The 23,055-nt window shown below is 48.1% G+C and overlaps 1 protein-coding gene and 1 pseudogene across 3 annotated transcripts; both read left to right on the plus strand.

Moving 5' to 3' along the window:
- The first annotated feature begins 54 nt into the window (after nucleotides 1–54).
- On the plus strand, nucleotides 55–12,639 carry LOC308469771 (zinc finger protein RFP-like; annotated as a pseudogene). Its single transcript, XR_013991599.1, has 8 exons — nucleotides 55–533; nucleotides 2,154–2,249; nucleotides 4,822–5,052; nucleotides 7,285–7,307; nucleotides 8,103–8,221; nucleotides 8,613–8,645; nucleotides 9,918–9,947; nucleotides 11,901–12,639. The product of XR_013991599.1 is annotated as a zinc finger protein RFP-like (transcript).
- Nucleotides 12,640–15,821: 3,182 nt separating this feature from the next.
- Nucleotides 15,822–21,594, plus strand: LOC308469675 (uncharacterized protein). 2 transcript variants are annotated; one of them, XM_080992472.1, is made up of 4 exons: nucleotides 15,837–16,404; nucleotides 17,073–17,920; nucleotides 19,261–19,381; nucleotides 20,788–21,594. In XM_080992472.1, exons 2-4 carry the CDS (start codon nucleotides 17,186–17,188, stop codon nucleotides 21,582–21,584), a joined length of 1,653 nt encoding a protein of 550 aa, XP_080848598.1. In that variant the 5' UTR covers nucleotides 15,837–16,404; nucleotides 17,073–17,185; the 3' UTR covers nucleotides 21,585–21,594. The 2 variants fall into 2 exon arrangements, 1 of the variants encoding a protein (XP_080848598.1); XR_013982127.1 differs by lacking the exons at nucleotides 17,073–17,920; nucleotides 20,788–21,594 and having other exon boundaries at nucleotides 15,822–16,404; nucleotides 19,261–19,401.
- Nucleotides 21,595–23,055: the final 1,461 nt, after the last annotated feature.

The following is a 23,055-nucleotide window of genomic DNA, read 5'->3' on the forward strand; positions in this document are numbered from 1 at the left end:
TTTTTTTAAATAAAGATCACGTGATCACTGAGTCATTTCCAGGAAGGGAAACTCCCAGTGACTGAAAACTGAAAAAGCGAAACTTAACTCGCGTCGCGAGGGAGGCATGGCTGCTGCAGGGGGTCACATCCAGCGTCTCCGTGATGAAGCCACTTGCTCCATCTGCCTGGATTACTTCAAGGATCCAGTGACCATCCCAGAGTGTGGGCACAACTTCTGCCGATCCTGCCTGGTCCTGTTCTGGGGGGAATCGGAGGCAGAGGCTTCCTGCCCTCAGTGCAGAGAAAAAGTCCAGAGAAGGAGCCTCGTCTCCAACCGGCAACTGGCTAATATGGTGGAAATAGCCAAGAATCTCAGCCTTCAAGAGGGAAAGGAGGAAGGAGGGAAAGGGAGGAGTCTGTGAGAAGCACCAGGAGCCCCTGAAGCTCTTCTGCAAAGTCCACGAAGCGCCCATCTGCCTGGTGTGCGACAAATCAAAGGAACATGAAAATCACAAGGTGATTCCTCTGGAAGAGGCTTTGGAGGAATACAAGGTAGGAGATCCCTGGATCTGGAGGGGGAGAAATAAATAGCTGTGGATTCTTCTTGGGAGGTTTTCTTTTTAGTTCTGAAGTCCAATGTAGACATGGCATTGATTGGTCATTGTTTATCACCTTGGAAACAGCCCAGGGGAAGCCTGAGGGCTCCCTGGATGGCTGGAGGGGGGAGCTGAAGTCTTTCTCTCTGCCAGGGGGACAAAGGGATCTTGAAATACTCACAGCAGCTTCAAAGATTTGAACTGGGACCTTGGCAGGGAGAGAAAGGGTTAACCTCGTCCACATCCCCCAGAAAGGTTGCTTTGTACATATTTAGAACAGTAGAAATGTAAATGGCACATACACAACTAAGTACATGTCTCCTTTGGTTACCAGGATGCCTCCTCAATGCCCTGCAAAACAGAGAGCAGCAAGGGATCAGCGTGGGGTGGGGGGGGACCGGGACTGTTAGCCAGGAATTGACCAGATGGTGCAGGATCCCACCCCCAAGTATCTGTTGGAAGCAGATTTGGGAGTGGGGAGTGGAAGCACCTACTGGTGGCTTATTCTGGGTGTGCTGTGGAGCCTGCGCGATGAGGTTTCGGGGGGGGGGGCTGAGGATCTCCTCCCACCCCAAATGGCAAAGGACTCCGTAGTTCAGAGTAGCATCTGCAAGGACAAGACGGAAATATGACTTTTTCATGGCAACTCAGAATTGGACCTGTGCAATTATATACTATATATAGTGCCTTTTAATCCCTTTTTTTAAAAATCACTTGTTCTACTACAGTGGTGCAAAAATGCTCCTGTGCCAAGCAGTGCTACTAATGCCACGAAATAGTAATAATAGTGAAAAAAAGCTGGTCCCTTTGAATTGGCAGGATGATTAGACAGCAATCTTCTGATCAAAGGAGCTACTTGGGTGGATTCTGGCCACAGCAAGAACTTCTTTGGCCCAGAAATGGAAGAAGCTCTTAAATCCCCCCTGGTGGTCCAAGCACACTTGGGGTCTGGCTACTGCAGAGAAAATAACTGACAAATAGCAGAAAACCAGAATTGCCATCTGAGCCAATTCAGCAGCAAAGCAGTGGGGTCAAGAGGAAGGGTGGAAAAGCCCTAGGCTTGCAGAAGAGGGGTTTGGAATGGGTGAAGTTTTGAGAAGCTCTGCTCTATCTCTGCATCTCTCGCCTCTTGGGCTAACCTCACTATCTCTTTGACGCTAGACTGATACGTCCCAGGTTGGCTCCTGCCTTAGCGCTTCCTTCTCCTCCTCCTCCTCTTCCCACTTCTCCCTGAGACCTCAAGATGAGAAGTCAGGCTGGGACTCCCAAGGAAAGGAGAGGAGGCTGAGAGATCACTCCACAAGGGAGGGTGTTTGAGAAAAGGTGAGGGACAGCCAGCTCTGCAGGCAAGGGGGGACCTAACTGGGATCCGGAGCCCCGCAGGGGTGCTGCAGATGAAGGTAGTTGATCCATGGAGCCGTGGAGCCAAAAAGGCTGAAAACCTCTGTACTTTTATTTCCACCAGGAAACTACGGTACTTTGCTATTCTAGCAAGGCCACTGGGTGCAAGAAGCCATTATGATTTTAATTTCTCTGTGTGTCTCAATCAAAGCTGAATTTTTCCTTTTCTCTTTAGGGAGAGATCTGTCGCCACCTGGAGATTCTGAGGAAAGAGAGAGGGGAAATTCTGGCCCATCAAGCAGCCCTGGACATGGAAAGCAAAGACCTCCTTGTAAGTGTCTCTGTTGTTACTAGACAGGGAACAAGCACTTGAGACCTCCGGCTACAGGGCAGTATATAAATTCTTTTTTTAAAAAAAATGATATTTATTAAAATTTCAAAAAATACAAAAAATACAAAATACAGAAAGAAGAATAAAGTTTTTTTAAAAAATATAACCAAAAAAGTAAAAAATAAAAAGAAACATACCAAATAAAACAGTTAAAAGGACATTAATTTTCCATAACCTATCTTCCCTATACAGTGGTGCCCCGCAAGACGAATGCCTCGCAAAACGAAAAACCCGCTAGACGAAAGGGTTTTCCGTTTTTGCGTTGCTTCGTAAGACGATTTTCCCTATGGGCTTGCTTCGCAAGACGAAGGGCTTGATCCGCGCCGCGCGCAAACCGCTTTCACCGCCAATCTATCTATGCGGCAGCGGGGAATCTAATAGTAATAGCAATCAATACATTATTAGCGTCCGGAAACACAGCCGGTGGTGATGCTGCCCCGCGCCGCTTCGAAAAGTTCCTAGGCTTCAGCCTTAGAACTGGGAGGGGACCTGGCGGCGACACCCGGCTCAGGGTGGGATTTCCCCGTCTGCGCTCTTAGCGCGCGCGGCGACCGCTAGATCCCGAGGACGGCAGACTGGGCGGGGGGGGCATGAAAAGTTTTGCCTGCCCATCTCCGAGGAAGCGGGGGGAGATGATCCCTGTAAAGGGAAGAAGGGGGCACCCATTTGCCAGCAGCCGGTGCCCCCGAACCGAGGCTGGCACCATCGCCTGTCAAAGTGACCGCAAAGGCGAGCTCCGGTCGTGCGGCCAAGGGAAGCCCCGCTGTGGGTCGTCCAAAGTCAGCCCGAGCACGCCAGTCACCTAAAAGGCATGGAGAGACGGAGGGAGCGCGCGAGGATCCCGGTGCAGAGGAGGCTCCTGCAGCAAAATAAAGGCAGCCGGCAGCCGGAGGGCTCCAGAACACGGAGCTGCGGCGGGGCCGTCGATGGCGTTGCCGGAGACTCCTCCCTCTGGGCCTCGCTCTCTCCGCTTTCGCCGCTGCTTGCCCTGCCTGCGATCGGCCGGGCTCATCGCTCCGCTCTGCAGAGCGCTGCGCAAAGGCGCGGCGGGACAGGTGTCCGGGGACGCTTTGGCTGAGCACGCCCCGGGATCGGAGGTGCGGGGTGCTTGCTGCAGATCTTATCTTCCGGGGTCACTGGGATGGCGGGGGTCGGGGCTTGTGTTATGTAAGCGCGTCAGGAGGGACTGCTTAAGAGGCCAGACGAGGCTTATGCAATGGCCAGATGCTCCCTAGGGGTCGAGGCTTGCAGTTGCAGGAACGAGTTTATACCTGTAGCCGCTAAGCCGTGCTTCGCAAGACGAAAAAAACCGCAAGACGAAGAGACTTGCGGAATGGATTAATTTCGTCTTGCGAGGCACCACTGTACTTATTTCCCCGGACCTCCTCATACCTCCCTTTTTTGTATTCCAGTTCAATTTGTTAGTTCAGCAAATCCTTACCATTAAAATTACCCAGTTGCAAACCTTTTTTCATATCTCTTAAAGCATTACAGCTAAAAACCTCTTAGTTTCTATCCAACATCCTTCTAAGATTCCTTAATTTTACAATATTTCTGTAAATAGTCTTTAAATTTCTTCCAGTCTTCTTCACCGACTCTTCTCTCTGGTCTCGGATTCTGCCAGTAGGGGCAGTATATAAATTCAAGGAAGAAGAAGAAGAAGAAGAAGAAGAAGAAGAAGAAGAAGAAGAAGAAGAAGAATTGAGTCAGGACTGAGAAGTGATGGGGAAATCTGCCCATTTCAGCTTCTTCTCATTTCTCCTTTTTCCATATCAGCCTGTTATGCATCAGATGTTAGGGTAGCTGGATCAAGCTTGAAAATATCAGAATTTTAAAACTCTGTTTTGGTCTCCATATTTTTTCAACAAGAGCAAATTAGGCAAGTTCACCTTTGAATGCCGCTAAATTGAGTTTATTTCCCCTTGTCATTTATTATGTGAATAGCAGTCAAGGAGAAGCCTGAGGACTTGTGAGCTGAAAGGGTGGAAGCAATTCAATCCAAATCCTGATTTACCATAAATATTACTAAAGAATTGTCTTTCTAAATGTGGGCTCTTGTTCATTTTAAGTAAACGCAGGCCATTTTGAACCTTTAAAGAAAACAGGGGAGCTATGGGGATGAACTCTGCACTTTGTCCTCCTCCTCCTCTGTTTCTGTTGCCTTCCAACACCTAAATGGCCCCAGCCTAAATTGAGGGGTGTTTTATGTCCCTGGATGTTCTCTGAACAACTGTGAACTCTGGTTATGCCATGCCCCAAAACATGCAGGGAACATCCGTGGCTAGGAAAAAAGAACTCCTTCCTTTAGGCTGTATCCGTCTGCAAACTAGAAGTCAACAGAAACAGCAATGGAGAGGCCGCCCCTCAAAATAAAGGTTTACTTCTTTAGCCACTGGAGGTTTCATGTCTATAGAAAAATCAGAAGTGTCCTCCCTGTGGAATTCTCATAATTTTGTTTCTGCTGTTTCGAGGCTAAGCACCAAACACACTCAGACCTCCTCTTTTCTTGCAGAAATTAACAGAAACAGAGAGGTTGAAGATTGTGGAGAAGTTCAGAGAACTGCGCCAGTTCCTGGAAGAACAAGAAAAAGGTCTGCTGAATCATATGGAAGAGGTGGAGAAGGAGATTGCAGGGAAAAGGGATGAGCAGCTGGCCAGACTCTCCAGGAAACTCTCCTCTCTTGAGAGGATCATCCAGGAGATGGAGGAGAAGAGTCAGCAGCCAGCGAGCGAACTCCTGCAGGTAAGATGGTGGCAGGAACAGCCCAAGGCTCCGGGAAAAGGCTGCCTCCAATCCTTCATGTGCCCCTTTCATGTATGCAAAGAGTGCAGGGGATGAGTTTATGGAGCCTCTAGTCAGGTTTGTAATGGACAGGAAGACCCAAGAGACCTGGGATGCTTAACTCACCTGAATGCAGACTAGAGATTCTTCTGTGTTCTCGATGGAACAGGAGGTGGTTTTCTGCTCTTTGCTGATGATTTGTCTCCAAATGCCTTCCTTCTTGGCAATGCTGCCTTCCTGCCCTGGGCTGGGCTTCAGTGAGGATTCAGGCCTCCTTCCGACATGAGCCAGTCTCTTGACCAAGCTTCTCTTCCCGTTCCCTCCACAACTTCTGGGTTGATCACCTTCACAGTGGATCCAGATCAGCCCAAAATGGTGCTCAGTCACAGTGCCGAAAGAGCAAGACAGAGGGACTCATCCAGACTGCTGCTTGTTCCACCCCTTTCCTCAAGGAAAACCCACTGTTTACTGCTGAATTAGAGCAAACCTCAGCCAGGTTTTATCCAGATTGACGTTTGCTTAGATGTTGAACTAAGGAGCAGGTTTTCCCTGAGGGAAAGCGGAAGGGCAAAGGCAAAACCACTTGGACCCGTGTTTTCTGGGCACAGGAAAAGCAGAAGTGTGGATGAGCCCAAAGAAACACTCAGCTATATTATAATAATAATAATAATAATAATAATAATAATAATAATAATAATTGTTGTTTAGTCGTTTAGCCGTGTCCGCCTCTTGGTGACCCCCTGGACCAGAGCACGCCAGGCCCTCCTGTCTTCCACTGCCTCCCGCAGTTTGGTCAAACTCATGCTGGTAGCTTCAAGAACACCGTCCCACCATCTCGTCCTCTGTCGTCCCCTTCTCCTTGTGCCCTCCATCTTTCCCAACATCAGGGTCTTTTCCAGGGAGTCTTCTCTTCTCATGAGGTGGCCAAAGTATTGGAGCCTCAGCTTCAGGATCTGTCCTTCCAGTGAGCACTCAGGGCTGATTTCCTTCAGAATGGAGAGGTTTGATCTTCTTGCAGTCCATGGGACTCTCAAGAGTCTCCTCCAGCACCATAATTCAAAAGCATCAATTCTTTGGCGATCAGCCTTTTTGATGGTCCAGCTCTCACTTCCATACATCACTACTGGGAAAACCATGGATTTAACTATACGGACCTTTGTTGGTAAGGTGATGTCTCTGCTTTTTAAGATGCTGTCTAGGTTTGCTATCGCCTTTCTCCCAAGGAGCAGGCGTCTTTTAAATAATAATAATAATAATAATAATAATAATAATAATAATAATATATTTTTGTCCCGCCCATCTGGCTGGGTTACCCCAGCCACTCTGAGCGGCTTCCAACCAAATATTAAAAACAATACAGCATCAGACATTAAAAACGTCCCTAAGAAGGGCCGCCTTCAGTTTTCTTCTAAAAGTCAGATAGTTTTTTACTTCCTTGACATCTGATGGAAAGATGTTCCACAGGGCAGGTGCCACTACCAAGAAGGCCCTCTGCCTGGTTCCCTGTAACCTCACTTCTCGCAGCGAGGGAACTGCCAGAAGGCCCTCGGCACTGGACCTCAGTGTCCAGGCAGAACGATGGGGGTGGAGACGCTCCTTCAGGTACACTGGGCTGAGGCCATTTAGGGTTTGAAAGGTCAGCACCAACACTTTGAATTGTGCTCGGAAACGTACTGGGAGCTACTTTATTACCCCTTTGGAGGCATTTTATGCTGCAGGTGCTTTTCTTATTTCCAGTTGGAAAGTAGAATTTGAAATTTGGGGGCTTCTATGGAAGACAATTTGGGACAGTTCTCTGGTAGGATTACGTCTGAATTGCACAATGCAAACGGGATTAAAGTTAATAAATTATAATCTAAGACAAGAGATGGGGTAGAATCTTCTCCTGAACCCACAAATATTAAATTTCCCAAAAATGCTGGTGGATTTTCATAAGGATTCTTAAAAAATAATTGTAAACAGATGTGGAAATGTGGAGAACTTGATACTGGAAAAATTAATAATTTCAGACTGGAGAAATAAAAGCTGTGAGAAACCAAAACTGGCTGATTCAGCCATTCCTACCCAAAACCTTGGCATGTGCCAGGCAGACTGACATCCGAGGGCCAGGCTGTTCTTCCACTCCAGGGTCTGAGGGGGTCTTCCTAGTGTGGCCTGTGGTGTGCAGTGAATTCCCTTCTCTTTTCCCTCTAGGATGTGAGAAGGACCTTGCAGAGGTAAGTGGATCCTGCTCATTTCCATTAGCATCACTCCATGAGGCCGGGATGCCAGAACCTCAGACATGGTCCTCCAGGGGCTGCAGGGGGGAGACTGTAGGACTCACTCCCTGAGGCATCTCACAGGTAAAAGCAGGAGCCCCTCTTTGGAACTTGACAATGGGTAGATCACAGTTGGTCTTTTTATACTGTGAGTAGATCGCAGTCTCTTGGGAGTTGGACGTGCCTGCCTTAGCTGTTTCCTTCTAGACTGACCAGTTCAGTCACTCTGCCGGCCACCCCACCCTGTCCCAAGCAAACTCCTGCCCCATAGAGCCCCTTGGGAGGGGGCGATTATTGACCAAGGAGCAGGAATTGGCTATTTTCTTGACCATATTCCGGCTACAGTATTTCAATTCAAGGTGTCTCAGGTGCAGAGTAGAGGTTTTAAGGAACATTTCTTGTTTCCCAACAAAAGTGCATCTCTTTTTTTCCTCACCCCTTCTCTGGGGACATCTAGAGAAAGTAAATGTGTGCTGTGCTGTCACCACCCTCAGACAATTCCTGCCCCTTGATACCATATGATTCTGCTGCTTCTTTGAATAGACATCAATGGGGAGACCCAGAGGCCTGGGGTTGCTGTTTTGGCCCTTGGGGGTCTGGCTGAGGAGTCTGTAGTGAGGAAGAAACTCCCCACTCAGTGCCTGCCTGTCCCTCTAGGCCTCCCACAGCCAGCTTCCTCCTCTTAATTCCTTTCTTTTCCTTTAATAGAAATTGTGGATTTGAATGGGCTGACATTGTTTTTCTTTTGACCAGGTATGAGAAAAGAGAGAGTCCAGAGAAGCCACTGCCTTTCCCTCCAGAGCTGAGGAACAGGATCTTGGAATCCTGTGATCTAAATCACCTTGTGGAGGATGCAATGAAACAATGGAAAGGTATTAAAATTGGCTGCCAGGATTTCACAGTGGGAATTCTATTATTTCTTCAGAACTGAACATGCCAGGCTCTTACTGCATGGAATTTAATAACCCCAGGATACCTTCCTTCTTGGTGCCACAGCCTTCATTTCCTGTCCCCTAGAATGGCCCGTGTATACTGTGACCCTGGATCCTGTAAAGAAAGCCTGTATCTGTTTTCAGTTATACGGAACCTCCTTTTCCTTTTGGTTACCAGTCTACACGATCTGGGGTTGTCCTTCTGGAGGTTCTCCTGCTCTGAATGGAGTCAATTCAAGGATGCCACATTATGAAGTGTTACTTTTGTATGGAGATTTATTTCAGGTGGAAGAGTGTTGCCCTTACACTTGATATCTTTTTGCTTCCTCAGACGCTGTGTTATACAGAAAACAGATTCAGAAAGGTAAATTTCCAGGGGAGGAACAATTTGACAGGAGGGATGGGGACTGATATTTCATGGTGTTAAACCGTCTGTTCTGCAGACTTTGGGACCCACATCAATGGCGTAACTCTGGGAAACAGTCCTCTAGTGGTGTTTGAGTTCTTTGTCTGTCCCATGAATGAACTGGGAGGGAGGTTGAAGGCTTGGATTGGGGGCAGAGCTTGTCCCTGAAAGAACCTGCATACCAGTCTGAGTTTTACTCCTGCCTATAGACTAGTATCCTGGTTTTCCCCTCGATTTTAGAGATTTTGCTTTCTTTCATAAAATCTAAATACTGCTTGTTTGTAGGGAAAACCCTCAGAGCCTTACGATATCCTACAAAAGCCCTTAAGGAGGATCCTGCAGGGTCAGTCCAATGTCCATCTTGTCGGGTTCTCATGTTTAAGGAATCTCCCTTGCATTTTGTTTTCCCTCCACACAATCTGGAGAGGTTCTTTTGGGGCTTTTGAGATCAGCCCCATTCCAGGAGGAAGGACTTCCCATTGCATGAGACCCTTTGAATTACAGGGTAAAGCTCTGCCGGTTCTTCCTTTGGTTTTCCAGCATGCTTGGAAATTCCGGTTTCAACAGCTTTTTCCCACCAGTTCACTTGGCGCTGATGTTAACCTTCCTCCAGCCATTCAGTACAGATTCCCATTTTATTCATGGATTTTGAATGATTGTATTCCGCCATTTTCTAGTATGGTTTACCATTTCTGATTTCCCCATGGAATCATGGAATAGTAGAGTTTGAAAGGATCCCAAGGATCTTCTAGTCCATGGGTAGGCAAACTAAGGCCTGGGGCTGGATCTGGCCCAATCTCCTTCTAAATCCGGCCCGTGGATGGTCCGGGAATCAGCGTGCTTTTACATGAGCAGAATGTGTCTTTTCATTTAAAATGCATCTCTGGGTTATTTGTGGGGCATAGGATTTTGTTCATTCCCCCACCCCCCCAAAAAATATAGTCCAGCCCCCCACAAGGTCTGAGGACAGTGGACCAGCCCCCTGCTGAAAAGAATTGCCTACCCCTGATCTAGCCCAACCCCCTGCAATGCAGGAATCACAGCTAAACACGTTAGTTGTTTTAATTCCTTAGGCCTACAGTTGTTGTCTTTCAATTACTTGTTTTATGATGTCATCTTTTGCTTGAAATAAGGAAACAACAGATGCTATGTTATGGTGATGTTTTGTAAAAAGATTTTCTTTGAACTATTGCAGTGTAGACCATTAAGCCTATATTTTTGCTTCCTCAGATGTCCAGTCACTCAGAAGTCTCCAGAGAGGTAAAATTCACATGGAGACCCCAGTTCACGGGGGGTGGGGACTAGTGTTTCATGAAGGATCAAGGGTGTCTTCTGTACAGTTGAGAACCATCCACAGCTTGACTCTAGCCCTGCTGTTTGTGCCACAAAGGCAGAGAGGGTGGACTTGAAGGGGGAGAGAGAAAATTCCCAGAAGGATTAGGCGGAGGAGGGAAGAGTTTTACTCCTGGCTAGAGAGAGTTGGGTTGCTTTTCCATCATGTGACCTTTTTCAGGCCTGGTTGCCATGAGTCCTCCTTTTGCCAGCCATGTCTTCTATTTTCATGATCAAAATTTCTTAAAATTTGTATCGGGACAGATTTTTAAAATTTGGCAAAATATCCCCAAGTTTTTTTTGTTGTTTTTTGGTTTACAAGAACCCATGAAAATTTTAATATTGCATTAGAGCAGGCATAGGCAACCTCAACCCTCCAGATGTTTTGGCACTACAATTCCCATCATTCCTGACCACTGGTCCTGTCAGCTAGGGATCATGGGAGTTGTAGTCCCAAAACATCTGGAGGGCCAAGGTTGCCTATGCCTGCATTAGAGTCAGATCTAAGGCACCCGGTTAGTCTAATCTGCAGCAGAGAATCACAACAGAGCAGCATCTTAAGCTAGCGACATACTGTAAAAACCCCTTCTCTTGTGGCTGAACCAAAAGGACGCTGGCTCAGCTACAAGATCTTGGAGGAGGAGTCCGGGAGGGCAAGAGTTAACATCCCCCTGCCCTTAAGGAGAGTCCACATGCAGATGTTCAACAGGTTAATAAATTGTTCTGTGCACACTTACATTCAGAAAGATGTGAACATGTGCCCAAATATTTCATGTGGCAAGTGAGGGAGCAATATGTATTATTATTATTCTTTTGTTGTTGAAAGTTAAGAACATTGCTACTAGCAATATATCACAGCTTCTATAGCCTACATATAGTAGTGGTATTTCAGAGGAGAGTCGTCATAGCGAACCATGGTTAAAAGTCAAAGTTGGCCAATGTGTCCTCTTTCTTGCTCTTCAAAATAGGGCAGCCCTACACTTGCCTAGCATGACTGTCTCAGCCACAAACTGGTAACCTTTTGAGTTATTCCCCGCTTCTCTCAGGGAACTAGTCTTAAGGTATATATGAATCCCAAAGAGAAGCATGGAATAAGCAGTCCTTTGTAAAATTGCCCTGCCACCTGCCTCCTCTTCCCTGGCGGCAAGCCCTGAACTTCCAAGATGGTGGGGAGGAAGGCAAGGAGGGACCAAGTGGGTGAGAGAGATGGAGAGCAGGAATAAACAAGCTCCCCATTTAACACGATTTTCACTTGTGGGCACGAGGGCCCAGAACATAACCCATGCGAAAGTGGGAGGAAGCCTATATGTGGTTTTGTGTTGTATTTTTATGCTGTGGACCACCCTGAGAGTTATAGATGAAGGGCAGTATGCAAATGTTGATATTATTATTATTATTACTACTACTACTACTACTACTACTACTACTACTATTACTGCTGGGGGTCCTCCTCCCCCATCCCAACCCAGAGGTCGCCAAAGGCCAATTCCCACAGAGATTGTCAGAGGAAAGCAGCTTCTCTCCTCTCCTGCCTCCTCCTCCAATTCTCCTCTCTTTCCCCTTAGATAACACAGAAGAGCTGAGTAAAAGGTTTCCTGGGTGGTTTTTCCTCTTAGAAAATGCCTTGGTTGGAAGGAGGGCAGGCACAATGTGCATTGAATATAAGAAAGTGAAGGAAACTGATTTAAAAATCAACCAGAAGATATTTATTCTGATCAAAGTCTGCAAGGAGGAGTCTCAGTCTTGCATGTGATGCAAATAAATCCCCTTGACCTGAAAGGGAATCTGGGTTTTTGGGGTGTTTCTTGGATTAGGATGTCCATCTCTCTCTCTCTGCTGACTCTGCCTGATCTTCTCTTTTCCTCATCTTCTCCCCAACAGCAAATGTCACTCTGGATCCAGACACAGCCCATCCCCAACTCATCCTGTCCAAGGATCGGAAAGGCCTGAGAAAGGGAGACAAACCTCAAGCCCTGCCTGACAATCCTGAGAGATTCAGCTACTGGCCTTTTGTGTTGGGACGTGAGGGATTCACAGCAGGCAGACATTTCTGGGAAGTCACTGTGGGAAGTGGGGAAGATTGGGTTTTGGGGGTCGCCAGGAAGTCTGTGGAGAGAAAGGGCAGCTTCCCCCTTTAGCCCTGAGAGAGGGATCTGGGCTGTGGGGAAGTCGGGAGGGGGGTACTGGGCCTACTCATCCCCTGCTTACTCTCCTCTGTCCCTGAGGGAGAAGCCCAGGAGGATCCGGGTGACTCTGGACTATGAAGGGGGACGTGTGTCTTTTTCTGACGCTGACTCAGGAGCCGAACTCTACACGTTCTCAGGAGCCTCGTTCTCGGGAGAGACCCTCCTCCCTTTCTTTTATCTGTGGGGAAATGAAACCCCCCTCAGTATCTCCTGAGGAGACTAAATCTGCCTCTCAGGCCCAGCAGGAGTTTCTCTCCAGACCAGAGTGACTGATATAAAAAACATTTACCCACCAGGAGAACCTTGGGCAGTTTTTCAAGGGCCTTTTGAGAAGATTCATTTTCCTTCCTTTTCCCATAATTCCCTCTGCAGCTTACTTCTTCTTAAAGAGACAGTCACACTTTTAACAGTCCCAATAAATCTACTTTTCCTCACCTTCAGTCTTGTTTTCCTTTTGAGATGTCTGATTTGGCAGAGCATGAGACTCTTAACCCCAGGGATGTGGGTTTGAGCCCCACGTTCGGCAAAGGTTTCCTGCACTGCAGGGGGTGGGACTAGATGACCCTCAGGGTACCTCACAACTCTGCAATTCTACAAAACCTCCCTCTCCCCACAAGACCTTATGCAGCTGTGAAAATGCATGCATAATTGGATTAATAAAGGGCTAAAAATGAACCCCTTCCCCCACATCAGGCAGGATAGCTCCTTACTCTGGAGACCTCAGATGGGAAGAAAATAAAAAAGAAATTGAGCAGGGCGTCAGCTTCAAATGCCCTCTGCAAATACAGCCTCCCCATCTCCTCACGTTGTCAGAAATAAACCTCATTGCATTGAGTGGGGCTTCGGCCCAGTTATATGTTTTTAGGGTTGATGTGTAGCCTTATTAATCCATGGGTCGGAATAATTGTTGCACCCGAGCAGAGACAAAAGGAGCCAAACGACACCAAGGGGTTAATCCAGAGAAAGAGCGTTTTATTCTGCCATCCGGGGGGGGGGGGGGCAGAGGCACCTGTGTGATTCAGTTCACAAAAGACAGGCCGCACCGAAAACATTTTACAAGCAGGTTTTATCCTTTTTTCAAACCCCTTTTTTCCTCTCCCCCTTCACAGATTCTTACATAGAAATGTTGCTTTTTGTTCTCTGGCTCTGTTCCCGGAAGTATGTTGCAAGTCAATGTACCAGGACAAGGTTATCTTGGATCTGGGAAGCGAAAGCTTTACTGTTCTCAGCTCTGAGTTTGTTACAGCGTTTTTGTTACAGAGAGGACTGCTTAGCTCATGCTTTTTGTCTTAGAGGAAAATGCAGTTTTTAAAATGCGTACGCCGAGGCCTGGCTGGGGGGGAATTCACAAACAGTTTGTAGGGCTTTCTGGGGTAACCCTAACTGTACCCCTTCATATGCATTAACGTTCCGTATTTACAGGCTGGATTCTGTCTATCAGGGGCATCAAATGGGGTGTCCTCTGGATAATGCTGGACTCCAACTCCCGTCTGACCCATCCAGCATGGCCAGGGGTCAGAGAGGATGGGAGCTGCAGTCCGGCAGCTTCTGGAGGGGGCCCCATGGGCTGTGCCGCCCTATACATTTCGTAGGACACCTTCCTTGTGTTCCTCAGCCCCACCCCAAAAGCACAATGCTCCCCCAAGGAGGGTCTTTTCAGCAAAAGCTGCATCTGATTTCTCTCCTGGGATACTAAGAGCTAGAACAACAAATGCCTGTGGAATTGACCTCTCTCAAAGATCTGGCAGGACTTTCTCCGGCTCCACTATCAGGGCCGCCGACTACTGACCTGTGCAGCCTGATCTCCTTTTACTGCATTTCCCACGGGGTGGTGGCAGATGTCAAAATAAAGACACCTTTGCCGCCCCCCACCTGCCTGAGGGCCACCTCCCCTTGCTCCACCCCCTATATGATGTTGGTGATGTTTGTGTGTACTTTTCCCTTTGATTCCTTGCAAATGTCTGCTTCTTCACACCCTCAAACCACCAGCCTTTAGGAGAAAATTGTATGTGCTTTCTACTTCAGTAGCAGCTAGAGTGTTGGACTGTGACCTGGGAGACCAGGGTTCAAATCTCTGTTCGGCTACGAAGCTCAAAAGGTTGACCTTGGGCCAGTCTCAGCCCATCCTACCTGACAGGGTTGTTGTTGCGAGGATTAAATGAGGAGCAAGGAGAACCATGTAAAATGGGGAGGACAAACTATGCAACCCCCCTTGAGCTCCTTGGAGGTGTAATAAACGAAAATCTGCACTTATTCCCTTATGGGGTACACAAGAGCCCTTGTAGAGTCCTTTGTAGGTTCTCCATCGGTAGGAGAAAATAACAGAGGCCAAACAGAGAATATTAAGAAGCAAAGCAGCTTGTAAGCCTGATCTTTATTCAACTATTGCAAAAGGGTGCCCCCTCACAGACACGAGAAAGGAGGAGGAACCCCTAACAAAAGCGTGCCTGCCCTTATATAGAAATTTAAAATTGCACACCCTCAAGTCCCAAGACCACCCCCAGAAGCATCATACATACATCACAGAAAAGGCGGTCTACAGCAGAAATCTGAGTGCCTTGTTTATTTCCTGTCTGGCAGGTTACCTGTTTAATGAGAGCCTGGAGCCTGGCCAGTCTTTTGTAATGATAAATACTTAGTTCCTGCGCCAGGTCACAGGCTCACACCCTATTCAAACACAAACATACCCTTAAGACAGGATTTGTGAGGAAAGAGACATTGGGGAGGTTTCCCACTTTGACCTTTCAGAGAAATATTTGAGGTAAATTTGTTCAGGACTTTTTTTCTGTGGGGTTTCAGGCACGTGGCTTATATACAGTGGTACCTTGGGTTAAGAACTTAATTCGTTCTGGAGGTCCGTTCTTAACCTGAAACTGTTCTTAACCTGACGTACAACTTTAGCTAATGGGGCCTCCTGCTGCTGCCGTGCCGCCGAAGCACGATTTCTGTTCTCATCCTGAAGCAAAGTTCTTAACCCGAGGTAATATTTCTGGGTTAGCGGAGTCTGTAACCTGAAGCGTCTGTAACCTGAAGCATATGTAACCCTAGGTATCACTGTATTTATGTACGTGTTCGCTTGGTACATTTATGAACATTTATTACATATCTAAGACCTTAAAATTTTTATAACAGAGGAAAGGTGAGGATGCAAATGTTAAGAAGAAGAAGAATGCCGTATTGGCCCGAATATAAGCCGCACCCACAAATAAGCCGCACCTTTAAAATTCAAGGGGAGGGGGAGAAAAAAAGATAATACCCAAATATAAGCCACTCCCTTAAAATTGGGTTACAGGCTGAAAATTGCTGCCGCTGGTACAATTGTAACTCCGAGCCAATTTAAGCCTTTGATCTTGCAAGCACACAAAAGTTGCCGTACAATCGCTAAAATCGCAAATTACTATTCAGCTGCTACAATTCTGCAGGCTCTCACACCCGTAAATAGCAAATGAAGTCTCAAGCTCGCAAATCGGCAATCAAACTTTTTTTGGTTCCCTTTCACCGTTATGTCTGTTTCAGCAACAATATCGTAAAAGGCAGTTTTTGTAAGGTCACAGATTTAAGCCACACTTTAACTTTTCACGGTCAGAATTGGGGGGGGGGGGGGAATGCAGCTTATATTCGGGCCAATACGGTAATAATAATAATAATAATAATAATAATAATAATAATAATAATGCTGCACTGTTTCTAATAAGGCTGCACCTAAGATAGCTCAGATGGCAGAGCATGAGACTCTGAATCTCAGGGACGTGGGTTCCAGCCCCATGTCGGGTGAAAAATTCCTGCATTGCAGGGGGCTGGACTAGATTACCCTAGGGTCCCTTCCAACGCTGCGATTCTGCAAGGATCTGTGCAGCTGAAGAGTTAAACCCACAGAGCTGCAATTGCTAGAGTTGCACGAGGGAGGCGGGCTTGTGAAAGCCAGGAAGGGTTTTTCCTCCCTGGTTAGGGGGTGGGCCTTGGTTTTGAATTTCTTTTGCAGCTGACATAAAAGGAGGAGGAAAGAAGGAGAGGAGAAGACAGGAGGACAGTGTGCTAGACTGGGGCATGGAGGCGGAGAGGCAGGGAATTGCTGGAGGAGAAAAAAAGACACTCTTTTGCAATCGCTCTTCCTCTTCTGGGTAGCAGCCGGGGGTCTCTCTGCTGCTGATTTTCCCCTTCCAGAAGAAGCAAACTCTTGGAGCAAGCTGGGTCAAAGGGTACGTGGACAGCGCTTTTCTATGGGGTACTGGGGAGGGGCAGTAGGGCAGGGGGACGCCATGGGGCAGGGAGCCTCCTAAAACGAGGGGGGCCTGCCTGCTTGAGCCTCCTACAATTCCTGGGCGATGGGGGGGGGCTTCTGCAGAGCATCGGAGACCAAAGCGCATAGCAGCGTATTGTTAACCTCTGGAACTCCCCTCCACAGGAGAGAATAATAATAATAATAATAATAATAATAATAATAATAATTAATAATAATTTATACCCCGCCCTCCCCAGCCAAGACCGGGCTCAGGGCAGCTAACACCCGGTATAAAAACAAATTGATTGAAATACAATGTAAAAACAAGATTAAAATACAACATTAAAATATTAAAATACAGCCTCATTTCAATGGAAACTCAAATCAAAAACTTCTTGGGGGATGAAAACATCAAGTCTTCACCAAGGCTAACTTTCCAATGATCGTCCCCAACACAGGCAGCTTTGAAAAGAGGATCAGACTCATTCATTTGGTCTGAACTGGAAATGGATCTGCTTATACCTTATTTTAAAAGTGGGACACTTTTCTTGTGGAATAGCCTCAGATCGGAGGCCGCGTACTGTGCGGTAGCCTCAAAATTATAACTCTTGATTTAACACCCATGTTTCCCGTCTTTCCTTCTAGGGAGAAGCTCCTTGCGCCGGTTTTGGGACCGCCAATATCTCCTCCTCTCCCGTCCTAGTTCCCCTCTGAGCATTTTGATCCTCGGAAATCATCCCTGTGGAGATCAGGAAGGGATGAAAATGGAGGAGCAAGAATCGGCAGCCGAGAGATCACAGAGGGCAGGAAAAGCCCCCCAGCTCGTCCCGGCCACAAGTATCGGGGAGCCTCTGTGTCGGACAGTTGCGCAGCCAAAGGTCAAGGAGGAACCCGGCAAAGGTCTTCTCCTTCACCCCTGGGAGGCCCAGTGGCAGGAGTTCCTGAAGACGATGGAGTCTCCTCTGCCTGGATCGGGCGCCCCATATCTGCACGGCGAGGTGGCTCCATGGGACGATGCCAAGGGCTTTCTGGCCTCCTTCGAGCGGGTGGCCGAGGCCTGCCAGTGGCCCAAGGGAGAGTGGGCGGCCAGGCTGCTGCCAGCCCTCCGAGGAGGGGCCGAGCAGGCCTTTGGCAGCCTGGAGGTCAGCGACAGAGAGGATTATGGGAAAGTGAAGGCGGCCATCTTGCGCGGGGACACCACCGCCCAGGAGAAGCAGCGGCAGCACTTCCGCCGCTTCTGCTACCAGGAGGCCGAGGGGCCGAGAGAGGCCTATGGCCGCCTCCAGGAGCTCTGCCGTGGGTGGTTAAAAGTGGACCGGCACACCAAGGAGCAGATCCTGGAGCTGCTGATTCTGGAGCAGTTCCTGGCTATCCTGCCGCCCGAGGTCCAGGGCTGGGTCAGGGAGGCCGGGCCTGAGAGCTGCTCCCAGGCAGTGGCCCTGGCCGAGGAATACCTCCAGGCGCAACGGGAAGCTGAGGGGCAGGAGCAGCCGGTGAGGCCGTGGCGCGGCGCCGCTCACATGCGCCTTGGGGCTGTGTTGCTGGGGGGCTCCTGTGGGTCTGATCCTGCCACTCCCTGGGTTGTTAACCAAGAGAGCGAAGCCTGTCCATTTCATGCTGATTAAGGAGTGGAAGTCCAATTCTATGCCCCTAACTCACTCAGTGAAACACTTAATCTCAGGGTTGTGGGTTAAAGTCCCGTTTTGGGGCAAAAGATTCCTGCGTTGCAAGGGGTTGGACTAGATGACCCTCAGGATCCCTTCCAACTCTATGATTCCTGTGCTCTTCTAGGCATACTCCCCAAGTATCCCTTTTCTCCAATGACAGTTCTGGAATTATGAATGCCATCCCAGCTTCTGATTTGACCCTGGAGTGTCCCTAATTCTGCTGCCAGTGCTGAGATCGGGGAATAGTATGAGCCGGCACTTGTCCCAAGCGATGGCAGCTGCGAGAGGGCATCCTGTTTCCTCTCCGTGGCCTCTCCACGGCTGCTGCTACCAGCTTCCTCCCTTGGGCAGCTGCTAGTGGCTGCTGGATAGCGGGTGAGGAGGAGAGGCCACCACCATTGAGGCCCTGTTTGACGCGCCAGCTCTGAGGGGCAGGCAGAGGACAAGAAGAAAGAAAGAGATGTTTAGCTGGGAAAGAAGAAAGGGGGAGTGGAGCAGAGCACAAGGAATCTTGATTTTTGTATAGTGGAACCTCGGTTTTCGAGCGTATCGGATACTGACCGATTTGGAACCCGAACGCCGAAAACTCGGAAGCAGTTGTTTTTGTTTTTGAACACGCCTCGGAAGTCGAACAGCTTCCGAGTCACTTTTCTCCATTTTTTCAAGGGATTTTACCGACCGCCCATTGCGCCTTGGCTGTCGAACGTTTCGGAAGTTGAATGGTCTTCAGGAACGGATTACATTCGGAAACCGAGGTTCCGCTGTATTTGAAAAAAGCGATTTGTGCGTCCGCATCTAATCTTGCCCCTTTCTAAAATATATTCAGTGGTGTGTGCTTCTCTTTTCGTTGATCAACCAAAAAATGAAATAAAGCTGGGATTAAGGGTTTGTCTCAGGAGGGCGTTTGTGCTGCGTCCCATTGCTGTGGTTGTGGTGAAAATGCTCTGCTGGGATGGGTTGGGGAACAAAAATGGGGGTTGAGGTTGAGGAGGGTCATTTGAGTGGGGAGAGAGAAAAGCCCCTCTTTTCATCTAAGGAACGTTGGAGGGTATGGCTGGGTGATGGCTTCAGCGTGGGGTTTGATGGAGGCTCTGGGTTTCCCCCCCAGGCCTCTCCCTCCTTGCCCTGTTGCTCTGTCCTGACGGGGTTCCTTCCTGATGTTGCAGGTGGGATTTGAGGAGGCCGCCGCAGATGTCTCTGAGGAAGACCGGGTGCCGTCTGATGTCAAACAGAGACCCCTATATGTGGAGGCCAAGCAGGAAGATGCAAGTGAGGCCCAACTGGCAGGTAAGTAGGGCCAGATTTAGAGTCGTGCCCCTGGATCATGAACCTTCATTGTATTGTTCCTGTCACATGCTGAAGACACAACCACTTTGGCTTTGCGTGTGCAGAGGAGGGCAACTAGGATGATCTAGAAGCTAAGCCTTATGCGGAACGGTTGAAGGAGCTGGGTATGTTTAGCCCGGAAAAGAGGAGAATGAGATTTTTGTACAATATGGAGCCATCTTTAAAGATCTGAAGGGCTGACACATAGAAGATGGAGCAAGCTTGTTTCATCCTGCTCTGGAAGGTAGGACTCGAACCAATGGCTTCAAGTTGCAGGAAAGGAGTTGGACGGACAACTGCCATGGATGCTTTAGCTGAGAGTCCTGCATTGCAGGGGATTAGACTAGATGACCCTTGGGTCCCTTATAACTCTATGATTCTATGATCTGAGAGACACGTTTTTCAGGTCACAGCCGATCCCTGTGACTGTAAATTGTTTTGAACTGCTTTTAGCATTGATTTTTTTTTTAATTTACCGTATTTTTCGCCCTATAGGGCGCACCGGCCCATAGGGCGCACCTAGTTTTGGGCGGGGGAAATAAAGAAAAAAAAATTATTTCCCCCCCAGGCGTGGGGCTGGGGCGGGGGAAGCTTGAGCTTCCCCCGACCCCAGCCCCCAGAACAGGCAGATATCCGCAAGCCTAGGGAGCCCGGCGGGAACTCCCACGGGCTCCCAAGGCTTGCGGATAGCTTCCTGAAGCCTGGAGAGCGAGAGCGGTCAGTGCGCACCGACCCCTCTCGCTCTCCAGGCTTCAGCGAAAGCCTGCATTCGCTCCATAGGACGCACACACATTTCCCCTTCATTTTTGGAGGGGGGAAAAGTGCGTCCTATAGGGTGAAAAATACGGTATTTATTACAGTCCAGAGACCCAACAAATCGCAACAAAGCAATGCACAATTCAGACACCCTACCTCCAGGTTAAACAAGCATTTTGTTCAGACTTAAAGACAGGGATCATTGGTTCTTGCAACCACCGATAAAAACTTCGCCACAGCTAATGTTCTAGTGTTTGTCCAGCCTTCCAATAGGAACCTGACATAGTGAGCCTCTGATTTTCCCGGGAAAGGCACTAGCAAGGGTAATATCAGTTCAGCCCTGGCTTGCTCGTATTTCGCACAGTGCAGCAAAATATGTTTTATGGAATCGATGTCTTGGGCACACGAGCAAAGTCTGTCCTGGTAGGGAACTCCTCTCAACCTGCCATCCAACACTGCAGAAGGAAAGACGTTTAGTCTGGCTTTGGTGAATAACCTTTGATAATTTGGTTCTGAATTTTAAATTTCTGTAGTCCACTGAGGGACGTTAGGGCGAAGAAATCAAATAAAGAGAAGTAAGCGAAATAACCTTCTTTTTCTCATTTATTCAGCAGGTAAAAGGTGGGTGGGCATACCTGAGGGAGAGAGATACACACCTGAAGATGGTGAAGAGTTTTCTGGAGGGAGAGCAGAGGAGGAGAACTCTTCCTCGTGTAGTGAACAAGAAAATGCCCCTGAGAGTCATGAATGGCAAAGTCAAGGCCACAAAGCAGAAGGAGCACACGAGTCTGGTTCCTGCGAGGGTGATGGCAAAGACTTCAGCGAAACCATGGACCAGAAGGAAGTCTGCGCTGGCAAGAGGCAAAACACATTTCGTGGGAAAAGCTTCGGCCAAAGTCCAGGCCTCCTTGTCAACCAAAGAGCCTGTGTAGGAGGAAAACCACAGAACAAATGTTTGATTTGCGGGAAATCCTTCCTTTACAGCTCCGACCTCATCATCCACCACGGAATCCACACCGGCGAGCGGCCCTACGAATGTCCCGACTGCGGCAAGAGATTCAGCCGAGGCTCCGACCGCAACCGCCACCAGAGGATCCACACGCAGGAAAAACTGTACAAATGCCTGGCCTGCGGGAAATGCTTCCTCTATAGCTCGGACCTCGTCATTCATCAGAGAATCCACACCGGGGAGAGGCCTTATGAGTGCTTGGACTGCGGGAAAAGATTCAGTTGCAGCTCGGACCGCAACCGCCACCAAAGGATCCACACCGGGGAGAAGCCGTACGACTGCATGGACTGTGGGAAAAGGTTCAGTCAGAACGTTCACCTCAAGAGGCACCGAAGGACCCATGTGGGAGAGAAATCATACCAGCGCCCAGAATACGGGGAAAGTCTGAGCGTGAGCTGAGGAATGAAAACCATGTTCCCAATTACGTTTTATGAGGTAGTTTGTGGACCTCAGCCAAGGTAGTTATGACGTCATGTGTTTCCGTTCTGTTTTTTAAACTTTGTTTCCTGCTTTCAAGTTCCTCCCCCCCCCCCCATTTTTTAAATTCATTTTATAACACAAATAAACAATACAAACAGAAATACAAACAATACAAATTCTTGTCTTATTCTTATTTTTTCTAAACATTAGGTGAGCTTCCCCAAGTCCCCCCTAGCTGATTTTCATTTTACCTCATTTTAGCAGTTTCATATATCATAATGGTGTTCTAGGAAACTAAAAAACCCCCACAAGAGTTCAGTTTTGAAATAGGTGGTTAAAACCAGCATAGTTTTGAAAGGTGCAGCCTACCATCTTGATTCAAAATGGTGCCCAATTGTGTCCAAACGTAATAAAAAACAACAACAACTGCTGCTTGATCTCAGGACCCACCTGGCGGACTATAAGTTGAGGTGACAGGGGTGCAAATGAGGCTGTAGGTTTCTCTTCTGAGGGGGGATGTTTGTGTGAGAGTCACCCAGACTTCGGTAACAAATTTGGATAATAAAAAGTCTGAACTGCACGGGAGAGCTTTGCGTTTGGTTGACATCTTGGTAAGGAACAGATAATCACCAGCGCTCTCTCTTCCTGTGGTTTCCAGCAACGGGCATTCAGGGGCAACAATGGATGGAAAACATCACCATCGTAGCTGTCTAGTAGCTGTCAGCAACCATATCCTTTCCAAATTCTCATTGGGTGGCTAAAAAAAGACCCCCAGAGCTGATTACTAATCACAAAAAGTCCCTGCCCTCAGAGTCACAATCTGGAAAGACACGACACAAAAGGAAAATAGATTGGGAGGGAGGAGGAAATAAAAATATATCCGGGGTTCAAGTTGTCCTGACAAGCTAGGGTAGGAAAGCTCAATGAGAGAAGGCACCAAAATGTGGGTCTCAGCTGTGCCAATGTGGCGGCCTTCCACCACTTCTCTTACTTTTTCTGCTCCCCACAGGCAGCATTTGATGGAGGAAGGAGCAGATTGTGATTGTGGTCCTACATCTCTCCAAAGGGTTGACTGCAATTCTTGGCATACCTGACTATTGGCTATGCTGCCAGGGGCTGATGAGTCCAAGAGAGATTGAATGTCACAGGCTCCTTGCTTATGATTTACATCCAATAATAGCATCTTTGTACCCAATGGTCCTTGGGGGTTCTAGGAAACTAAAACAGTTCCGTTTTGAAACAGGCGGTTAAAACCAGCACAGTTTTGAAAGGTGCAGCCTGCCATCATGATTCAAAATGGTGTCCAATTGTGTCCAAACATAGGAAAAAACAACAACTGTTGCTTGATCTCAGGACCCACCATGCACAAGTTGGTTAAAAATCACAGTTTTGAAAGGTTCAGCCTGCCATCTTGATTCAAAATGGCATCTTAGTTGAATCCTTGCTCCTT

This window comes from Podarcis pityusensis (genome assembly GCF_964106645.2).
Source record: "Podarcis pityusensis genome assembly, chromosome: 2".
NCBI classification, from domain to species: domain Eukaryota; kingdom Metazoa; phylum Chordata; class Lepidosauria; order Squamata; family Lacertidae; genus Podarcis; species Podarcis pityusensis.

Excerpts from the sequence above, each read along its gene's own strand:
- LOC308469675 (XM_080992472.1), top strand. The coding sequence starts at position 17,186 with ATGAAAATGGAGGAGCAAGAATCGGCAGCCGAGAGATCACAGAGGGCA. Across the intron at positions 17,921-19,260 it reads CTGAGGGGCAGGAGCAGCCG|GTGGGATTTGAGGAGGCCGC; the intron begins GTGAGGCCGTGG and ends CTGATGTTGCAG. Across the intron at positions 19,382-20,787 it reads AAGTGAGGCCCAACTGGCAG|CAGGTAAAAGGTGGGTGGGC; the intron begins GTAAGTAGGGCC and ends TCATTTATTCAG.